This window comes from Entelurus aequoreus, linkage group LG11 (assembly GCF_033978785.1).
Source record: "Entelurus aequoreus isolate RoL-2023_Sb linkage group LG11, RoL_Eaeq_v1.1, whole genome shotgun sequence".
Taxonomy (NCBI): Eukaryota; Metazoa; Chordata; class Actinopteri; order Syngnathiformes; family Syngnathidae; genus Entelurus; species Entelurus aequoreus.
The window spans coordinates 5,468,938-5,490,520 of record NC_084741.1 but is presented as its reverse complement, the minus strand read 5'-3'; the positions used below and the strand labels follow the sequence as shown (position 1 = coordinate 5,490,520).

The 21,583-nt window shown below is 40.4% G+C and overlaps 1 protein-coding gene across 6 annotated transcripts in view; it reads left to right on the top strand.

Annotated features, from left to right (window-relative positions):
- The window catches only part of iglon5 (IgLON family member 5), a 354,636-nt gene that overhangs the window by 316,680 nt on the left and 16,373 nt on the right, over nucleotides 1–21,583 (top strand). For all 6 annotated transcript variants that reach the window (XM_062062355.1, XM_062062352.1, XM_062062350.1 and 3 more), the window contains 2 exons: nucleotides 19,564–19,695; nucleotides 19,766–19,886. In XM_062062355.1, the coding sequence (XP_061918339.1) occupies nucleotides 19,564–19,695; nucleotides 19,766–19,886 (253 nt within the window). The remainder of the gene's footprint in view (nucleotides 1–19,563; nucleotides 19,696–19,765; nucleotides 19,887–21,583) is intronic.

The window sequence follows — 21,583 nt, the reverse complement described above, 5'->3', positions numbered from 1 at the left end:
TATAATACGCTTTGTCACCTGCAGAGCAAAACACACACGCTTTTTGTCTTTAAATATAGCGTTTTTATTATTATTATTATTATTTTTACAACATAAAGATACAAAATGGCCCCTGTATGCCTTCACTTTTCACCGTGCGGTCCTCGTGGAAAAGGTTTGAATACCTCTGGTTTACAGCATCTGATTAATTAATACAATTAAAACAATTACAGTTAATGTGTATTGCCATAATTATTTGTAGTCGTAATAATCTTTTGTAGTGGTTTGTTTTAAACAAAAAATATGTATTTTTTTACTAAATATTATTATTATGAATTTTTTTTAAAAAATATTAATTTTTTAGGGTGGTTGATTTTTCTTTTGATTTTTCGAAACAAAAACAGACATTTTTTTAACTATATTTTTAATTTTTTTAATGTAATATACATATACTACATGTTTTTTTACAGTCATATGCATGCAATACCGGTGGATCATATGTGCATAATCTGCTCCCATTCAGCCCTGCACACACACACACACACACACACACACAAACACACACACACATGCACACACACACATGCACACACACACACACACACACACACACACACACATGCAAACACACGCACACACATTACAAACCAGTGAACATTAGTCCTCACTTGCAGGCCGACAGAGTTCCCCCTTTGTCAGCAATGATCTCCCCCTTCTCGCCGCCACCCCCCTGCCCTCCCTCCGTAACCCTCCTCAGCTCCAGATAGCGTCCACATTGCTATTCTAGTAGCAGCGCAGCCATCAGTTTGCTGTGACACGAGCTGGTGGAGGGAAAAGAAGGGAGGACAAGCCCAAAGGGACAGAAAGAAACTACCAGCTTTCAGTCCCTATTAATCATTGACTTCATCCAGAAGAAGAAAAAAAAAGAGTGCATCTCGTTTCTGCCTTTTAGTGGAATGCACGGTGGGATGCACGGTGGAATGCACGGTGGGATGCACAGTGGGATGCATGGTGGGATGCACAGTGGGATGCATGGTGGGATGCACGGTGGGATGCATGGTGGGATGCAGAGGCTGGCGGGATTTTGCGGTGGTCATGGTCTTCATCTTCACCAACACTAAGATGCTATCTATTAGCATCCATCAGCTGACCTTGTGGCTCTGCTTTTATGAAAGACGCCAGCGCATCAGAGACTTTATCACTTGACAGCCAATCTATTGCAGCTCTCACAAAAATAAATGAAGCGATCCGTCTGGGACGCCATCGTGCTGACGGCTTTGACTGAGAGGCTGACATGGATTCAAACCTGGATTTCTGCTACTGCGTACTTCTTGGGGCTTTCTCACAAATGGCATCATTGTGGTATTAGTCCTTGAAGTTGTTGCAAACGACGTCAGAAGTGGGATGGTCAGCCACCGCCACACTTGTGAGTGTTCGTACGACGTCAGAAGTGGGATGGTCAGCCACCGCCACACTTATGAGTGTCCGTACGGCGTCAGAAGTGGGATGGTCAGCCACCGCCACACTTACGAGTGTCCGTACGGCGTCAGAAGTGGGATGGTCAGCCACCGCCACAATTATAAGTGTTCATATGGCGTCAGAAGTAGGATGGTCAGCCACGCCACGTTTATGAGTGTTCGTACGACGTCAGAAGTGGGATGGTCAGCCACCACCACACTTATGAGTGTCCGTACGGCGTCAGAAGTGGGATGGTCAGCCACCGCCACACTTACGAGTGTCCGTACGACGTCAGAAGTGGGATGGTCAGCCACCACCACACTTATGAGTGTCCGTACGGCGTCAGAAGTGGGATGGTCAGCCACCGCCACACTTACGAGTGTCCGTACGGCGTCAGAAGTGGGATGGTCAGCCACCGCCACAATTATAAGTGTTCATATGGCGTCAGAAGTAGGATGGTCAGCCACGCCACGTTTATGAGTGTTCGTACGGCGTCAGAAGTGGGATGGTCAGCCACCACCACACTTATGAGTGTCCGTACGGCGTCAGAAGTGGGATGGTCAGCCACCGCCACAATTATAAGTGTTCATATGGCGTCAGAAGTAGGATGGTCAGCCACGCCACGTTTATGAGTGTTCGTACGACGTCAGAAGTGGGATGGTCAGCCACCACCACACTTATGAGTGTCCGTACGGCGTCAGAAGTGGGATGGTCAGCCACCGCCACACTTACGAGTGTCCGTACGGCGTCCAGAAGTGGGATGGTCAGCCACCGCCACACTTACGAGTGTCCGTACGGCGTCAGAAGTGGGATGGTCAGCCACCGCCACAATTATAAGTGTTCATATGGCGTCAGAAGTAGGATGGTCAGCCACGCCACGTTTATGAGTGTTCGTACGGCGTCAGAAGTGGGATGGTCAACCACCACCACACTTATGAGTGTTCGTACAGCGTCAGAAGTGGGATGGTCAGCCACTGCCACACTTATGAGTGTTCGTACGGCGTCAGAAGTGGGATGGTCAGCCACTGCCACACTTATGAGTGTTCGTACGGCGTCAGAAGTGGGATGGTCAACCACCGCCACACTTATGAGTGTTCGTACGGCGTCAGAAGTGGGATGGTCAGCCACCGCCACAATTATGAGTGTTCATACGGCGTCAGAAGTAGGATGGTCAGCCACGACACGTTTATGAGTGTTCGTACGGCGTCAGAAGTGGGATGGTCAACCACCACCACACTTATGAGTGTTCGTACAGCGTCAGAAGTGGGATGGTCAGCCACTGCCACACTTATGAGTGTTCGTACAGCGTCAGAAGTGGGATGGTCAACCACCTCCACACTTATGAGTGTTCATACGGCGTCAGAAGTGGGATGGTCAACCACCGCTACACTTATGAGTGTTCGTACGGCATCAGAAGTGGGATGGTCAACCACCGCTACACTTATGAGTGTTCGTACGGCATCAGAAGTGGGATGGTCAGCCACCGCCACGCTTATTAGTGTTCGTACGGCGTCCTAAGTGGGATGGTCAGCCACCGCCACACTTATTAGTGTTCGTACGGCGTCAGAAGTGCGATGGTCAGCCACCGCCACATTTATGAGTGTTCGTACGCCGTCAGAAGTGGGATGGTTACTATTCCATCGTGTTCCGTTACCGACGAATGCTATATTTTTTTCAACTGACTTTTTTGATAATTACCGTATTTTACAATTTTAGAGGAAAAAATATGTTCCCGTATATTAGCCACTCCGGACTATAAGCCGCAGATGTGTATAAATCGTGAAATGAGCTATTCACACACAAATATTTTGTAAATGTTTATTTACGTACCTTAATTGTTTCTGTAATGCGGTAGTAAAAGGGCTGATCAAACAAAACAGAAGTCATGGTCATGGACTGGCTCACTGCAGAGGCTAACTCTCCAACAGACTCAATAAGTCCACGGTGACGTCTTGGTGAATTTCGGAAAATGAAACCGTACAAAAGAATACCATTGCAAATTGATAATACTAACAAAGACACTTGTAGTTGTGTTAGCATATTAGCTCATGCTAACGACGATAGCTTCATTACATTACGATTGCACGTACAAATGTGCATGAAAACACTCCTACATACGTCACATTTGGGACGGTTCAGTAAGTATGAATTGTTTTAGTTATATTGTAAAACTTGGAGTGATGAATGTAGAATCCATAAGAGTAGAAAGGCTATGGACGGCTAGAAAACGGAACGGCACTTCTACTTCCAGTTTAAGGCTCAGAAGGGCAATGCAGTAAAGCAGCATCTGCAGTGAGGGAACTCATCAAAAAGATGGGCAGACAATAACGCACCGATTTAGTGATTTTGCTTAGTTTTTTTTTAACGATTTGCATTTCGACCGTTAGCAAAGGAAAATACATATATTAACCGCACCTTTTTTAAAAAGTACACTCAAAGTAGCGGCTTATTGTCCAGAATTTACGATATTTTACATTGAGGGTCTTTTAATTTAGAAAAGCAGTGATATGGTTGTCTAACTCCATTTTTATTATTTTTGACTAATATCAATACAAAGTTGTTTTTTTCGGAGAACAGTCCGGATGGTTCTTTTCCTCTTTGGTCCGGAGGACACCACGTCCACAGTTTCCAAAAACAATTCGAAATGTGGACTCGTCAGACCACAGAACACTTTTACACTTTGCATCAGTCCATCTTAGATGAGCTCTGGCCCAGCCAAGTGTTTCTGGGTGTTGTTGATAAATGGCTTTGGCTTTGCGTAGTAGAGTTTTAACTTGCACTTACAGATGTAGCGACCAACTGTAGTTACTGAGGGTGGTTTTCGGAAGTCTTCTTGAGCCCATGTGGTGATATCCTTTACACACCGATGTTGCTTTTTGGTGCAGTACCGCCTGAGGGATCCAAGGTGTGTAATATCATGGCTTACGTGCAGTGATTTCTCCACATTCTCTGAACCTTTTGATGATATTACGGAGCGTAGATGGTGAAATCCCTAAATTCCTTGCTAATAGCTGGTTGAGAAATGTTGTTCTTAAACAATTTGCTCAGGCATTTGTTGACAAAGTGGTGACCCTCGCCCCCGTCCTTGTTTGTGAATGACTGAGCATTTCATGGAATCTATTTTTACACCCAATCATGGCACCCACCTGTTCCCAATTAGCCTGTTCACCTGTGGGATGTTCCAAATAAGTCTTTGATGAGCATTCCTCAACTTTCTCACTCTTTTTTGCCACTGTTTTGAAACATGCCGCAGGCATCAAATTCCAAATGAGCTAATATTTGCCAAAAATAGCGACGTTTACCAGTTCCACTGTTAAATATCCTGTCTTTGCAGTTCAATTGAATATAAGTTGAAAAGGATTTGCAAATCATCGTATTCTGTTTTTATTTACCATTTACACAGCTTCACTGGTTTTGGGATTTGTACACTGCAAAAACTGAAATCTAAGTAAGATGAAATATTTTAAATAAGGGTGATATTTGCTTAATTTCTGTCTGATAAGATAATTCTTCTCACTAAGCAGATTTTGTGTTAGAGTGTTTTACTTGTTTTAAGTGTTTTGGTCCTAAATGATCTCAGCTTGATGCTGAGATTTGATGAGCTATATTGAGTAAAACATGCTTGAAACTAGAATATCAACTGTTGCAAAGCTGTGTCATCAACACTCACAAGTATAAAACTACTTTTTTAAAGTCATCATTTCTTATTTCAAGCATGAAATTAAAAAAAACATGACTTTGACACAATTGTGTCTCATAATTAAACTGACAGTTAATATTTAAACATTTAACATGTGACATTTCAAAACAATTTTGAACAGAAATAGTTCATGCACATTCAGATAAATTCTTCAAAACTACAATTAAAAAAAATTGCTGTAAAAAAAAAAAAAAAAAATATATATATATATATATATATATATATATATATATATATATATATATATATATATATATATATATATATATATATATATATTCCTTGCTCACTAATTGACTGAAAGAGCACGCACTTGGTGCGATGATGTCATGTTATTGATGGGAAAATGCATTTTTAGACAATACGATTTGCCTGAGCGTTGCCTTTTTGCCTTTCGATTAACAAAAATAAAGTAGTTTTTAGTGTAAGTTTGCTGCTTTCAAGAAATGTAATGCCGAGCGCATATCATTATGTCAAGATAATGGCACTGGCATTTACTTCATTTAAGAATATTTTTCAACATATTGAGAAAAAAAGGTCTCATATTTGTTTTTGCTATCAAGAAAAGTGCACTTGTTATTAGTGACAATATACTTATTTGAAGGTATTTTGGGGTTCATTGAGGTTAGCTAATTTGACTTGTTTTGGAAAGTCTTGACAAGCCAAATGTTCTTGCTCTATTGGCAGATCATTTTGCTTAGTTCAAGTAAAATACCCCTCATTTTTGTACTTTTTTTCCTCGTTTTTGAACACTGACTTTTTGCAGTGTACTTGCCCTTTCAAGCATACCTTTATGGACCTTGTGACGACCGAAAAAGATCCTACCCAAAACGGTTCCCTTGAAGCACATGAAAGGGAGACAGAAGATGGGTGTCTTTCCCCGAGTCCTGATTCCCACATCCAGTGAGTTGCATCAATAGGTTTGCCCTCACAATGTCTGTTTTGTATTCTCCACATTGTGCCCTAAATCCTCCCCCTCGCTCCCCTCCAGTGATGTCACAGGGGGGGCCTACATTCATGTGACTAATGCAGCCAGCGAGCAGCACCGCAGCGAGCCTCTATCAGCCAGCGAGCAGCCCTTCCCGCCTGCTCGGGCTCAGTCTGTTTGCGGCGAATAATCGTCTTCAGCTCAGTGGCAGCGCTAATAATCCTCCAGCATAATCTTCAATTAGAGCCGGCATGCTAATCTCTGACAGGAATTATCGTGGCGTTTAGCGTCAGGGTTTTTTTTGTTTTTTTTTTTGGTGTGCATTTTTTACGCCATCAAAGGAGGCGAAGTTTTGCTGAGAGCGTGGCGGCGAAATGACGTATATCATGTCTCTAATGAGCTGGCAGGGGAAGCTGAAACTGGTCATCTCAATCTAGGGGTGTAACGGTACGTGTATTTGTATTGAACCGTTTCGGTACGGGGGTTTCGGTTCGGTCCGGAGGTGTACCGAACGAGTTTCCACACGAAAATATTAAGTAGCCGCCTCCACTTCCTTCTGCCTCTGTCTCTGTCAGTACTCTGCACAGCACCCAGCGTTGTCCCACCCACACAACCATCTGATTGGTTACACACAGAGCGGTAACAGCCAATCAGCAGTGTGTATTCAGAGCACATGTAGTCAGTGCTTAGCGTTTAGCAGGTAATCATCAGGCTGCGGACTCTCCCCAAATGATAATAAACACCTCCCAGTCAACTACTAGTAACATCACTATGAGCCCGTTGACCTTCTAGAAATATAAAAGGCAGCTCAGCTCGCTCGCAGTCCTGGCTTGAGGTGAAGGCAAGGCAAGGCAACTTAGCACTTTTCATACACAAGGCAGACTCAAAGTGCTTCACAGACAACAAAGTGAAATGAAAGAAAATTAAAGCAAAATTAAAATGCAGACAATAAAAATAAAAACAGTGCGGACGTTAAAAGATGAAAAGATTTAGCTGAAAGCTAAGGTGAACATAAAAGTCTTCAGTCGAGTTATAAAAGTAGTCAGAGTTGGGGAGAGTCTGACATCTTCAGGAAGTTTATTCCAGCTATTTGTTGCATAGTGACTGAATGATGATCTCCCTTGATTTGAGTTTACTCTTGGAACCGCTAACAGATTGGTCTCAGAAGATCTTAGTGATCTAGAGGGCTTATATAGTGGGAGCATATCAGTGATATACTAGACCATGTAGTTATTTATATGTCAGCAGGAGGATTTTGAAATCAATTCTCTGATGTACAGGGAGCCAATGTAAGGATTTAAGAATTGCTTTAATGTGCTCACATTTGTTGGTCTTTGTTAGAACTCTAGCAGCAGCGTTCTGAACAAGCTGCAGCTGCCTGACAGTTTTTTTGGGAAGACCTGCAAGGAGACCATTACAATAGTCTAGCCTACTGGTAATAAAGGCATGTACAAGTTTTTCTAAGTCTTGAGCTGACATGAGCCCTCTAAGTCTTTTTACATTTTTGAGGTGATAGTAGACCGATTTTGTTACTGATTTGATGTGACTGTCGAAATGTAAATCAGAATCTAAAATAACCCCAAGATTTCAGGCTTTATTTGAGGTTTTCAGGGACAGTGATTGAAGGTGTTGGACGACTTTAAACCTTCCTTTTTTTGCACCAAAAACAATGATCTCAGTTTTATCTTCATTTAGTTGTAGGACATGTTGGCACATCCAGTGTTTGACTTGCTCAATGCACTGGCACAGAAGATCTATGGGGCGATAGTCATTTGGTGATAGCACTACATAGATTTGGGTGTCATCGGCATAGCAATGATGGTCAATGTTATTATTTTGCATGATTTGTCCTAGTGGGAGCATATAGATGTTAAATAAAGTCGGCCCCAAGATTGAACCTTGGGGGACTCCACACGTTACGTTGGTTGCTTCTGATACAAAGTCACCAATGGAAACTAAATAGTTCCTATCTTGTAGATATGACTTGAACCGGCTCAAAGGCCTACTAAAATGTATTTTTTTTATTTAAACGGGAATAGCAGATCCATTCTATGTGTCATACTTGATAATTTCGCGATATTGCCATATTTTTGCTGAAAGGATTTAGTAGAGAAAATCGACGATAAAGTTTGCAACTTTTGCTCGCTGATAAAAAAAAAGCCTTGCCTGTACCAGAAGTAGCGTGACGTCACAGGAGGTAATATTCCTCACAATTTTCCTTTGTTTACAATGGAGCGAGAGAGATTTGGAGCGACAAAGCGACAATTACCCCATTAATTTGAGCGAGGATGAAAGATTCGTGGATGAGGAACGTTAGAGTGAAGAACTAGAGGCAGTGCAGGACGTATCTTTTTTCGCTCTGACCGTAACTTAGGTACAAGCTGGCTCATTGGATTCCACACTCTCTCCTTTTTCTATTGTGGATCACGGATTTGTATTTTAAACCACCTCGGATACTATATCCTCTTGAAAATGAGAACGCGAAATGGACATTCACAGTGACTTTTATCTCCACGACAATACATCGGTGACACACTTAGCTACTGAGCTAACGTGATAGCATCGTTCTGAAATGCAGATAGAAACAAAATAAATAAATCCCCGACTGGAAGGATAGACAGAAGATCAACAATACTATTAAACCGTGGACATGTAACTACACGGTTAATAATTCTCAGCCTGGTAAAGCTTAACAATGCTGTTGCTAACGACGCTAAGGCTAATTTAGCAACTTAGCAACCGGACCTCACAGAGCTATGATAAAAACATTAGCGCTCCACCTACGCCAGCCAGCCCTCATCTGCCCATTCATCAGCCGTGCTCACCTGCGTGCCAGCGATCGACGGCGCGACGAAGGACTTCATCCGTGGATTTGGCGGCTAGCATCGGCTAGGCGTCTGCTAAGTCCTTGTTGTGTTGCTACAGCCAGCCGCTAATACACCGATCAATCCCACCTACAACGTTCTTCTTTGCAGCCTCCATTGTTCATTAAACAAATTGCAAAAGATTCACCAACACAGATAGATGTCCAGAATACTGTGGAATTATGAAATGAAAACAGAGCTTGTTGTATAGGATTCTCCGGGCTCCGAATACTTCCCTTGTCCTCGTGACGTCACACGCATACGTCAGCATAATAAAACGTTTTTAACAGGAAGTGTGGCGGGAAATTTAGAATGTCACTTTATAAGTTAACCCGGCCGTATTGGCATGTGTTGCAATGTTAAGATTTCATCATTGATATATAAACTATCAGACTGCGTGGTCACTAGTAGTGGATCCCTACCCAGTTTTCCAACCTGTCCAAAAGTATTGAGTGGTGGACAGTGTCAAATGCAGCACTGAGGTCCAATAGCATTAATACAGAAGTTTTGCCAGAGTCTGTGTTTAGACGGATGTCATTTATAGCTTTAAGAAGGGCCGTCTCTGTGCTATGAAGAGGTCGAAATCCTGACTGGAAGTTGTTGTGGCAGCCAGTAGAAGCCAAGAAGTGATTTAGTTGTTGGAGGACATCTTTCTCAATTATTTTACTTATGAATGGTAGATTTGAAATTGGTCTGTAGTTGTTGACAACAGCATCTAGACTCTGCTTTTTTAGAAGAGGTTTAATGACTGCACTTTTGAAAGCCTTCGGGAAATTGCCCGATTGAATAGAATTATTAACTACCGTATTTTCCGCACCATAAGCCGCCCCGTGTTGTAAGCCGCACATTCAATGAACGGCATATTTCAAAACTTTGTTTACCTATTAGCCGCCCCGTGCTATTAGCCGCACCTACGCTGCGCTAAAGGGAATGTCAACAAAACGGTCAGATAGGTCAGTCAAACTTTAATAATATATCACAAACCAGCGTTCTAACAACTCTGTTCACTCCCAAAATGTAATGTGCAAATGTGCAATCACAAAAATAGTAACACTCAAAATAGTGCAGAGCAATAGCAACATCAATAACTCAACGTTGCTCGAACGTTAATGTCACACGACACACAAAATAAACATTTAAAGCTCACTTTCTGAAGTTATTACTCATCCACAAATCCCTCGAATTCTTCTTCTTCGGTGTGCTTCACTTGTTTTTGACACCATCAGTGAAGTGGACGCGCATGCAGTCGTAGATCAACAGGGACGGAGCTGCGTGAAAAAAGTCACCCGGTCTCTTCGCGTAAACGTCTATCAACCACTCGCTCATCTTTTCTTCATCCATCCATCCCTTCGAGTTAGCTTTTATGATGACGCCGGCTGGAAAGTTCTCTTTTGGCAAGGTCTTCCTTTTGAATATCACCATGGGTGGAAGTTTCTGGCCGTTAGCATGGCAAGCTAGAACCACGGTGAAGGACGACTTCTCATTCCCTGTGGTGCGAATATTCACCGTACGTGTTCCCGTTGTATCCACAGTGCGGTTCACATGAATATCAAAAGTCAGTGGAACCTTGTACGCGTGTCTCTTAGTAGGAGACATTTTGTGGTCTTTACAGAAACACACAAATGAAATGAAAGGTAATATCCGCGCGCTTCTTCTTCTACGGGGGCGGGTGCTCACCTTGGCGGTTGCTTACAGTAGAAGAAGAAGCGCTTCCTCTTCTACGGGGAAAAAAGATGGCAGCTGTTTACCGTAGTTCATACTTGCCAACCTTGAGACCTCCAATATCGGGAGGTGGGGAGTAGGGGGTGGGGGGGGGGGGTCTTGGTCGGGGGTTGGGGGGCGTGGTTATTTACAGCTAGAATTCACCAACTCGAGTATTTCATATATATTTCATATATATATATGTATGAAATACTTGACTTTCAGTGAATTCTAGCTATATATATATATATATATATATATATATATATATATATATATATATATATATATATATATATATATATATATATATATATATATATATATATATATATATATATACCGTATTTCCTTGAATAGCCGCAGGGGCGCTAATTAATTTAAAACCTCTTCTCACTCCTGCGGTTACCAAAACCATGCGGAATGAGCAAGCATGCTCTAATTATTTTAAAACCTCTTCTCACTCCGGCGCATACCTTATCATTAAAAACACATTTAATAAAAAAAACGTTATTATGATCTTACCTTTACTTGTAGATGGGTCCATGTGCAGCTGCTTCTGATCAAAGGCAGTCTTTCTCATCTTTCTTCAATTTTAAAAGTCTCTGGAGATATTCCTTTAATTATTACCTCCTGCTTCGATTGAAAGTCCAGTTTTTAAAACGGTTTTATTTTAGATATGTAATCCTCCATGTTAAAAGTGCAAGCAAACAATTGCTGCATGCTTGCTGCTTGTTGTCTTCTTCTGCAGTACCTGTCTCCTGCAGTACTGGTAGTCGCAAGAAGGATCACTAGCGCCCTCTACCTCCTGGAGGCGGGAGTCATTTAATGACTCATATTTGACCCGGCGGAAGTGCCAAGCATGCGCTAATTATTTTGCGAAACGAGTTTGACCCGGCTGTAATTCTAGGCAGGCGAATACTATATTCCCGGCGCCAATTCAAGGAAATACGGTATATATATTTATTTATTTTTTTATTTTATTTACATAAAATAAATACTTGAATTTCAGTGTTCCGGTGGCTAACCATTAGATGGCAGTATTGTCCTGTTTAACTTCTCCGTTCATGATGAGTATATCATTTCGGCCACCGTGTTCAATGGAGAAGTCTGTTCTACATATTTACAGGCAACATACACCTTCCCCTTCGAACTGTTCTGGATTAACTGAAATTCTTGTTTCCATTCGTTTGAATTCGTTAGGCAAGCTGTTTATATTGTGTGAGAACAGGCTGTCCCCACTCAGTCTCAGGTCCGCATTGAGCTGGAGGGGGCGTGGCCTCCAGCTCCGGCTGAATACCGGGAGTTTGTCGGGAGAAAATCTCTGCCGGGAGGTTGTCGGGAGAGGCGCTGAATACCGGGATTCTCCCGCTAAAAACGGGAGGGTTGGCAAGTATGCCGTAGTTGCGAGACCTAAACTTTATGAAAATAAATATTAATATTAATCCATATATAAGGCGCACCGGGTTATTAGCCGCGCTGTCAGCTTTTGAGAAAATTTGTGGTTTTTAGGTGCGGCTTATGGTGCGGAAAATACGGTATTTGCAATACGTCTGTTGATAGGCTAATTCGCTTTTAGCGTAAAGTTAGCTCATTTTGCGGTGTGCGTGTGTGTGTGTGTGTGTGTTACGGACAGCAAAGCCCTGTCTGTCTGTTATTTCACTTGACCTTTTTCTGTGTTGATTGAGCTGTGTTGAAGCAGCAAAAAAAGGACATTCTGTTAAATGAAGAGTTTCTGTCTCCATACCAGACCATACCAACTTTATTTATAAAGCCCTTTAAAAACAACCACAGTTGAAAAACAAAGGGCTGTACACCACAAAGAAATAAAGGCAAAGGACAGACTAAAAAATAAAATTTAAAACAGAAGTAAAATACACATTAAAAAAGCAAATACAAAATTACCCTAAGAACAATTTTGTTAGATGAAAAGCAGTTAAAAAAGTTAAAAGTTAAAAACAGTTTAAAGTCTCATGCTGGGTTAAAAGCCAGTGAATAAAAATGGGTTTTAAGAAGGGTCTTAAAAATAGCCAAAGAAGTCTCTGATAGTTGATATACCGTAATTTCCGGACTATAAGCCGCACCTGACTATAAGCCGCACCATCTAAATTTAAGGGAAAATACAGATTGCTCCATATATAAGCCGCACCCGACTATAAGCCGCAGGGTTTTGATGTGTAATTACCGTAGTATATAGGGGTTCCTGCTACCACGGAGGGGATTGTCGGGACGGAGATGACTGTTTGGGAACGCAAAGCGTCCCATTTATTAACAATAAATCTTTCAATCATTCAATCAAACTTTCACGTCTTTGACATGGCGAACAGCATTCGTGCAGAGTACAAATAATACAACGGTGCAAAGTAATACAAAGTGCTCGCCTGTACGTTATCAAAATAACCAGCCTACCGGTATATGAAAAGTTAGTCTTTAATCATTGTGTCATCGTCTTCCTCCTGCGTACTAAAACCACCCAAATCCTCTTCGTCGGTGTCGGAGAAGAACAGGCCGTAAATAAGCCGCACCCTTGTATAAGCCGCACCCTTGTATAAGCCGCAGGGACCAGAACGAGGGGGAAAAGTAGCGGCTTATAGTCCGTAAATTACGGTAATAATGTAAGTGCATCATTAAGCCTACATGAACTCCATGGTGTTCAGGGATGAATAGTCTCTCCTATTGCTATTGTACTATTTTTCCAGCTATAGTTACATGAATCATTAGTAATGCAGCAGCCTAGTTTTGAATGGCAGGGTCCCTGCTATCACATGTTGATACAAATATAACATGTACATAATAAATCAACTACAGGCTTCCCAAATGCTGTAATAAATGAAGCATGATGAGTTGACTTGAAACTGTTTAATGTTGCACTTTTTATAAGTAGAAGAACATTTTTGTCATTTTATTTCATCCGAGCAACAACTTGAGGCAGTTTAATGTTGATTAACGTGGGCAGAATTATTTTAGTGTTCCCAATGTTAAAAGGATGAAGCCATTGTTTACAAATTTGGTAAATAAATAACCAAAAAATGTATATTTTGTTGTTTTCTTACTGTACCGAAAATGTGCCGAACCGTGACCTCTTAACCGAGGTACGTACGGAACCGAAATTTTTGTGTACCGTTACGCCCCTATCTCAATGTCATTTCTTCTCCGGCCCGGCTCCGGTTCAGTCCAACAAAACCTCTCAGCATCCATCCCGCCGCATGAAGAAGCAATAACTCCCAGCGCCCGCCTTCCATGGCTGTTGCTCGCCCAAGGAAAGGCGGCAAACACGCGAGACCCGACTTCATGGTGTTGCGGCCTGGCTCCGGGGGGGATTTGGCCCACATCAAATAGGCGCCAGATATCCTTCTCTGCGTGTAATGTGATGAACAAGCTGTCACCACCTGCCCAGCGCACGGCTCGCTCGCCAGTAGAAATGATACACTTTTGCCCCCCTCGGGACGTTTGAGAAGATGTTTACACGTCGCATCTTTGCACAAATTCATTACGGTGCTGAACGGCCCTGCACAGGAAGTTGCAAACCAGCCTATTTAGCATAGAAATACATATTTGCTATATTCAATCTGGGAGCTTATGCACACCACTACATGGAAGATATTGTCAGTATTAGGGGTGTCTTGATACCATTTTGGTACCAGTACCAAAATGTATTTTGATACTTTTCCAAATAAAGGGGACCACAAAAAAATGTCAGTCTTTATTATAACAAAAAATGTTAGTGTAAATGAAACATATGTTTATTATTGTCATTTAGTCCTTAAATGAAATAGTGACTTGTCTTTTAGTAGTAAGTAAACAAACAAAGACTCCTAATTAGTCGTATGCAGTAACATATTGTGTCATTTATACACCTATTATTTTGTACACATTATGAGGGACAAACTGTAAAAAATGGATTATTAATCTACTTGTTCATTTACTGTTAATATCTGCTTATTTTCTGTTTGAACATGTTCTATCTACACTTCTGTTCAAATGTAATAATCACTTATTCTTCTCTTCTTTGATACTTGACATTAGTTTTGGATGATACCACACATTTAGGTATGGATGTGATACCAAGTAGTTCCAGGATCATACATTGGTCATATTCAAAGTCCTCATGTTTTCCAGGGACATATTTACTGACTTTATAAACATAATATGAATTTTTTTTCCCGGTTTTCCAAAGCCCTCGTTTACCTCTTCCTGGAAAGTTTTAACAGTCCACATTTTCCCACCGTTTTTGACCACTCCGCTTTCAAAACATTTTTCTTAATTGGGACCAAAAAAAAAAGTTTTCCCAAAATGCCAGGAATTCCGAAATACCAACTAAAAATTAAACCGTTACTATGTCAACAATTTTCAACCGTTTCGAAAAATTCCAACATCAACCTATTCATAATATCCAGGACATTTGTTGTATTATGTACATTTTCTAAATGTTCCGGTTTTCACGAAATTCCCAAGTTTCTAGGAAATTCCCTTTCAAATGAAAATTCATGTTCTCAAAATGGTTTTCCCGATTCAGACCTTTCAACCATCAACCCACACTGCTCTTCACATATGTCCAACGCAAAACATGTTGTCCCTTTCCTAAAATTCCCGTTTTTTTCCTGGAATTTCTGGTCATTTGAATGGAAATATACAATCGACTTTATATCTCACATTTCTTATGCGATTTGAATCGATCTAATATCCACACACTCCACTCATCCTGGACATTCAGACCAGCTTCTTTCCCTGATTACCTGGAATTACCAGGATTTGTCCCCCATTAAAAATGAATGGGCAATATACAGACCTCATCATATCTCGCATTTCCCAACCGATTTCAACCGTTCCAACATCCACACACTCCACTTATCCTGGACATTCAGACCAGCTTCTTTCCCTGATTACCAGGAATTCCCCCCCATTAAAAATGAATGGAAAATATACAAACCTCATCATATCCCGCATCCCAAAAAATATATATATACCACAGATTACCCAGAATTTCCGGTTTTATGGGCCATTTTTCGAACTTGCACAAATTCCACATTTCTCAACTGAGGATTTCCCAGAATTCCCAGGTTTTCTTAAACCCTAGTTTACCTCTTCCTGGAAAGTTTTAACAGTCCACATTTTTTCCAGCGTTTTTGACCACTCCGCCTTCAAAACATGTTTCTTAATCGGGACCAAAAAAAGTTTTTTTTTTGTTTTTTCGTATAAATTCCTCATTTTCCCAAAATGCCAGGAATTCCGAAATACCAGTTAAAATTTAAACTGTTACTAAGTCAACATTTTTCAACCGTTTCGAAAAATTCCAACATCAACCTATTCATAATATCCAGGACATTTGTTGTATTATGTACATTTTCTAAATGTCCCGGTTTTCACGAAATTCCCAAGTTTCTAGGAAATTCCCTTTGAAATGAAAATTCATATAGTGCAAAGCTCAAAATTCTCAAAATTGTTTTCACGATTCAGACCTTTCAACCATCAACCCACACTGCTCTTCACATATGTCCAACGCAAAACATGTTGTCCCTTTCCTAAAATTCCCGGTTTTTTCCCGGAATTTCTGGTCATTTGAATGGAAATATACAATCGACTTCATATCTCACAATTCTTATGCGATTTGAATCGATCTAATATCCACACACTCCACTCATCCTGGACATTCAGACCAGCTTCTTTCCCTGATTACCCGGAATTACCAGGATTTGTCCCCCATTAAAAATGAATGGGCAATATACAGACCTCATCATATCTCGCATTTCCCAACCGATTTGAACCGTTCCAACATCCATACATACACTCCACTTATCCTGGACATTCAGACCAGCTTCTTTCCCTGATTACCCGGAATTACCAGGAATTTCCCCCCATTAAAAATGAATGGGCAATATACAAACCTCATCATATCCCGCATTTCCCAACCGATTTGAACCGTTCCAACATCCACACACTCCACTCATCCTGGATATTCAGACCAGCTTCTTTCCCTGATTACCAGGAATTTCATGCCCATTAAAAATGAATGGGCAATGTACAAACCTCGTCATATCCCGCATATCTCAACCGATTTGAACCGTTCCAACATCCACACACTCCACTCATCCTGGACATTCAGACCAGCTTCTTTCCCTGATTACCAGGAATTTCATGCCCATTAAAAATGAATGGGCAATATACAGACCTCATCATATCCCGCATTTCTCAACCGATTTGAACCATTCCAACATCCAAACACTCCACTCATCCTGGACATTACGTACACACACGCTTTAGACGGCATTTTTCCGTAAGATTCTGCACCAAAAACGATCTATGTATTGTTATTATTCCGCCGCAAAACGTTGACGCGCTCCACAGTCGGAACCGTTGCAGAATCAAAATGTCCGCCCGACAATCGTGAGCATCCCAAAAAAAATATATACCACAGATTACCCAGAATTTCCGGTTTTATGGGCCATTTTTCGAACTTGCACAAATTCCACATTTCTCAACTGAGGATTTCCCAGAATTCCCAGGTTTTCTTAAACTCTAGTTTACCTCTTCCTGGAAAGTTTTAACAGTCCACATTTTTCCAGCGTTTTTGACCACTCCGCCTTCAAAACATGTTTCTTAATTGGGACCAAAAAAGTTTTTTTTTTGTTTTTTCGTATAAATTCCTCATTTTCCCAAAATGCCAGGAATTCCGAAATACCAGTTAAAATTTAAACTGTTACTAAGTCAACATTTTTCAACCGTTTCGAAAAATTCCAACATCAACCTATTCATAATATCTAGGACATTTGTTGTATTATGTAAATTTTAAAATGTTCCGGTTTTTACGAAATTCCCAAGTTTCTAGGAAATTCCCTTTGAAATGAAAATTCATATACCGCAAAGCTCAAAATTCTCAAAATTGTTTTCACGATTCAGACCTTTCAACCATCAACCCACACTGCTCTTCACATATGTCCAACGCAAAACATGTTGTCCCTTTCCTAAAATTCCCGTTTTTTCCCCGGAATTTCTGGTAATTTGAATGGAAATATATAATCGACTTCATATCTCATATTTCTTATGCGATTTGAATCGATCTAATATCCACACACTCCACTCATCCTGGACATTCAGACCAGCTTCTTTCCCTGATTACCTGGAATTACCAGGATTTTTCCCCCGTTAAAAATGAATGGGCAATATACAAACCTCATCATATCTCGCATTTCCCAACCGATTTGAACCGTTCCAACATCCACACACTCCACTTATCCTGGACATTCAGACCAGCTTCTTTCCCTGATTACCCGGAATTACCAGGAATTTCCCCCCATTAAAAATGAATGGGCAATATACAAACCTCATCATATCCCGCATTTCTCAACTTATTTGAACCGTTCCAACATCCACACACTCCACTCATCCTGGACATTCAGACCAACTTCTTTCCCTGACTACTCGGAATTACCAGGAATTTCATGCCCATTAAAAATGAATGGGCAATATACAAACCTCGTCATATCCCGCATTTCTCAACCGATTTGAACCGTTCCAACATCCCCACACTCCACTCACCCTGGACATTTAAGTATTTCAGTTCAGCTGGCGCGTATCGGCGGTTCAGCGGCTTGCCCACATAGGGCATTCACACGCAATTCCTGCCGGAATTGCAAATTCTAGTTCAACAGTGAAATGTAAAAGATTGTTGGAATAATTATGTATAAGTTATCACACAACTCTTACGCTTAAAGGCCATTGCTATAGTTATTATTAATTGTGCTGAAGTTGTACTTTTCTACCTGTGCAAAGGCACAACTTGTTATCTTGGATTGCGAGTTGTCTCGTATCAGCAGTTTGTTTCCAGACCCTGCCTGCTGACGACCAAGGACGAACATCGAGTACCTCAACGCAGATAAAACAGAGACAGGGCAAAATCACGAGTGTCAGCACATTTCCATTCTGAATAATCATGTATTGTGTCTACTGGGGCTGCTTGCATTACCCCTCCCTTCAGAAGCAGCCTCAGTGATGTTAACTAGGGACCTCCCGAATAAATAGAGGAGCACGTGGGACTGTACCTTAGAGTGTAGGGTGAAGCTGTAACTTAGTGTACAGCCCAATACGTCTCTCCTCATGAGCCAAATTGAACTCTGTCTCTGCCTGGTTCCTTCTTCTTGTCTTGTGTAATAGATAGTTTGGTGTTTGAACCTGACAAGATAAGATGCTTTTGTGGAAAATGAGATTTTATATCCTGGTAGAGAATGGTGTAAACAAGACAATGTGTTACTACGCTAGGAAAATAATGTCTTAGTGTCCGTTCTTACAATAACAATGTTGCTACATGTTAGTTATTATACAGGTAACGGAACGTAAACGAAGTATTATTGACGGCTTTTGAATGCATTTTTAAAGTGATTTAGAGGCAGAATGGATTGTTCACATTAGCTGCATTGCTAGCCACCAAGAACAAGTTGATTATTACAAATTAGAATGCAAAAAACATAAAAACTTTTGTCTTCTTGTAATGATTGTGAATGATAGGCAAAATTCCAAAAAAGAGGGCAGTTCCCCTTTAAAGATGCTGCGCAGGATGTTGATGATAGCAGTATATATACGTATATATATATATATATATATATATATATATATATATATATATATATATATATATATATATATATATATATTTTTTTATTTATTTTTTTTTTAAATTAATTTATTTTTTTTTATTTTTTTTTTAAACAGCCCAAATATTCCAAATAATGAATCACTTGATGAGTTGAACAAAGATCTTGCAAAATGACTGTGATTACGGAATAAATGACTGAAAAAAAGGTTGGGACGCCCATCAAAGTGGACCAACCAGACCTGAATGAGACCAGTTTCAAATCAGATCATGTGACACCGTACTGGATCGGCCTGAATTAGACCAGATCACCAAAACCTCACCGTGCCCTTTGACCTTTCTCTAGACGGTCTGGTGAGCGAGGGCGAGTTCCTGGACATCACCGACATCAAGAGGCAGCAGGCTGAGGACTACGAGTGCATCACCCACAACGGCGTCGCTCCGCCCGACCAGCACAAGGTCAAGGTCACGGTCAACTGTGAGTACTTTCCAGTCAGCGCCGCATCCAAGTCACGTGACCATAACCTCGCCCTCCTTGTCGCCCGCAGACCCGCCCATGATCACCGACGTTAAGGACATGCCGGCCCATTTCGGAAAGATGGCCATCTTGCGCTGCGAGGCCATGGCGGTCCCGCCCGCCTCCTTCGAGTGGTACCGGGATGACCACAGGTGAGGTGCATTAATGTGTGTGTGCGTGTGTGTGTGTGTGTGTGTGTGTGTGTGTGTGTGTGTGTGTGTGTGTGTGTGTGTGTGTGTGTGTGTGTGTGTGTGTGTGTGTGTGTGTGTGTGTGTGTGTGTGTGTGTGTGTGTGTGTTTTGACATCTATAGTTATATTTTGATAAACAATCATAAATTAATCTTTCAGCACGTACACAATGTTGACATCTATAGTTATATTTTGATAAACAATCATAAATGAATCTTTCAGCACGTACACAATGTTGACATCTATAGTTATAATTTGTTAACAATCATAAATGAATCTTTCAGCACGTACACAATGTTGACATATATAGTTATATTTTGATAAACAATCATAAATGAATCTTTCAGCACGTACACAATGTTGACATCTATAGTTATATTTTGATAAACAATCATAAATTAATCTTTCAGCACGTACACAATGTTGACATCTATAGTTATAATTTGTTAACAATCATAAATGAATCTTTCAGCACGTACACAATGTTGACATCTATAGTTATATTTTGATAAACAATCATAAATGAATCTTTCAGCACGTACACAATGTTGACATCTATAGTTATAATTTGTTAACAATCATAAATGAATATTTCAGCACGTACACAATGTTGACATCTATAGTTATATTTTGATAAACAATCATAAATTAATCTTTCAGCACATACACAATGTTGACATCTATAGTTATAATTTGTTAACAATCATAAATTAATCTTTCAGCACATACACAATGTTGACATCTATAGTTATATTTTGATAAACAATCATAAATGAATCTTTCAGCACGTACACAATGTTGACATCTATAGTTATAATTTGTTAACAATCATAAATTAATCTTTCAGCACATACACAATGTTGACATCTATAGTTATATTTTGATAAACAATCATAAATGAATCTTTCAGCACGTACACAATGTTGACATCTATAGTTATAATTTGTTAACAATCATAAATTAATCTTTCAGCACGTACACAATGTTGACAGTTATGTTTATGTTTAATGTTATGTTTAGCTGATATAAAGACTTTCAGGTGTTTATATATGTTTATGTTGAAGTATTTGGCAGACGCTTTTATCCAAAGTGACATACATAACAAATACATATAAAACAATGAGTGTAAACATGATCATTGAAGGGAAGAATGTAATAGAAAATATCAACACAAAGTGTCAAGACAGAATAAACTCTCAACAGAGATACAGTCTATAAGATATATAGATATCTAATGTATTCATACATTGTTTATGTAGGATGGGGGGTCGGCATCCCGCGGCTCTAGAGCCGCATGCGGCTCTTTAGCGCCGCCCTAGTGGCTTTCTGGAGCTTTTTCAAAAATGTATGAAAAATGGAAAAAGATGAGGGGGAAAAAAATATTGTTTTGTTTTAATATGGTTTCTGTAGGAGGACAAACATGACACAAACCTCCCTAATTGTTATAAAGCACACTGTTTATATCAGGGGCGTCACTGGCTTTTAAGGACAGGGGGGCTCACAACATAGAGGCTTTAGCTCACAATACAATAATTGTTTGTTCCCAAATATTCTGAAGTTGCACAGATTACATTTTGGGCACATATGTGATGGTTGTAAATTCAAGCCCTGGAAATATTACTTAATTACTTGAATTAAAGTAATATCTGGATCGGGATAA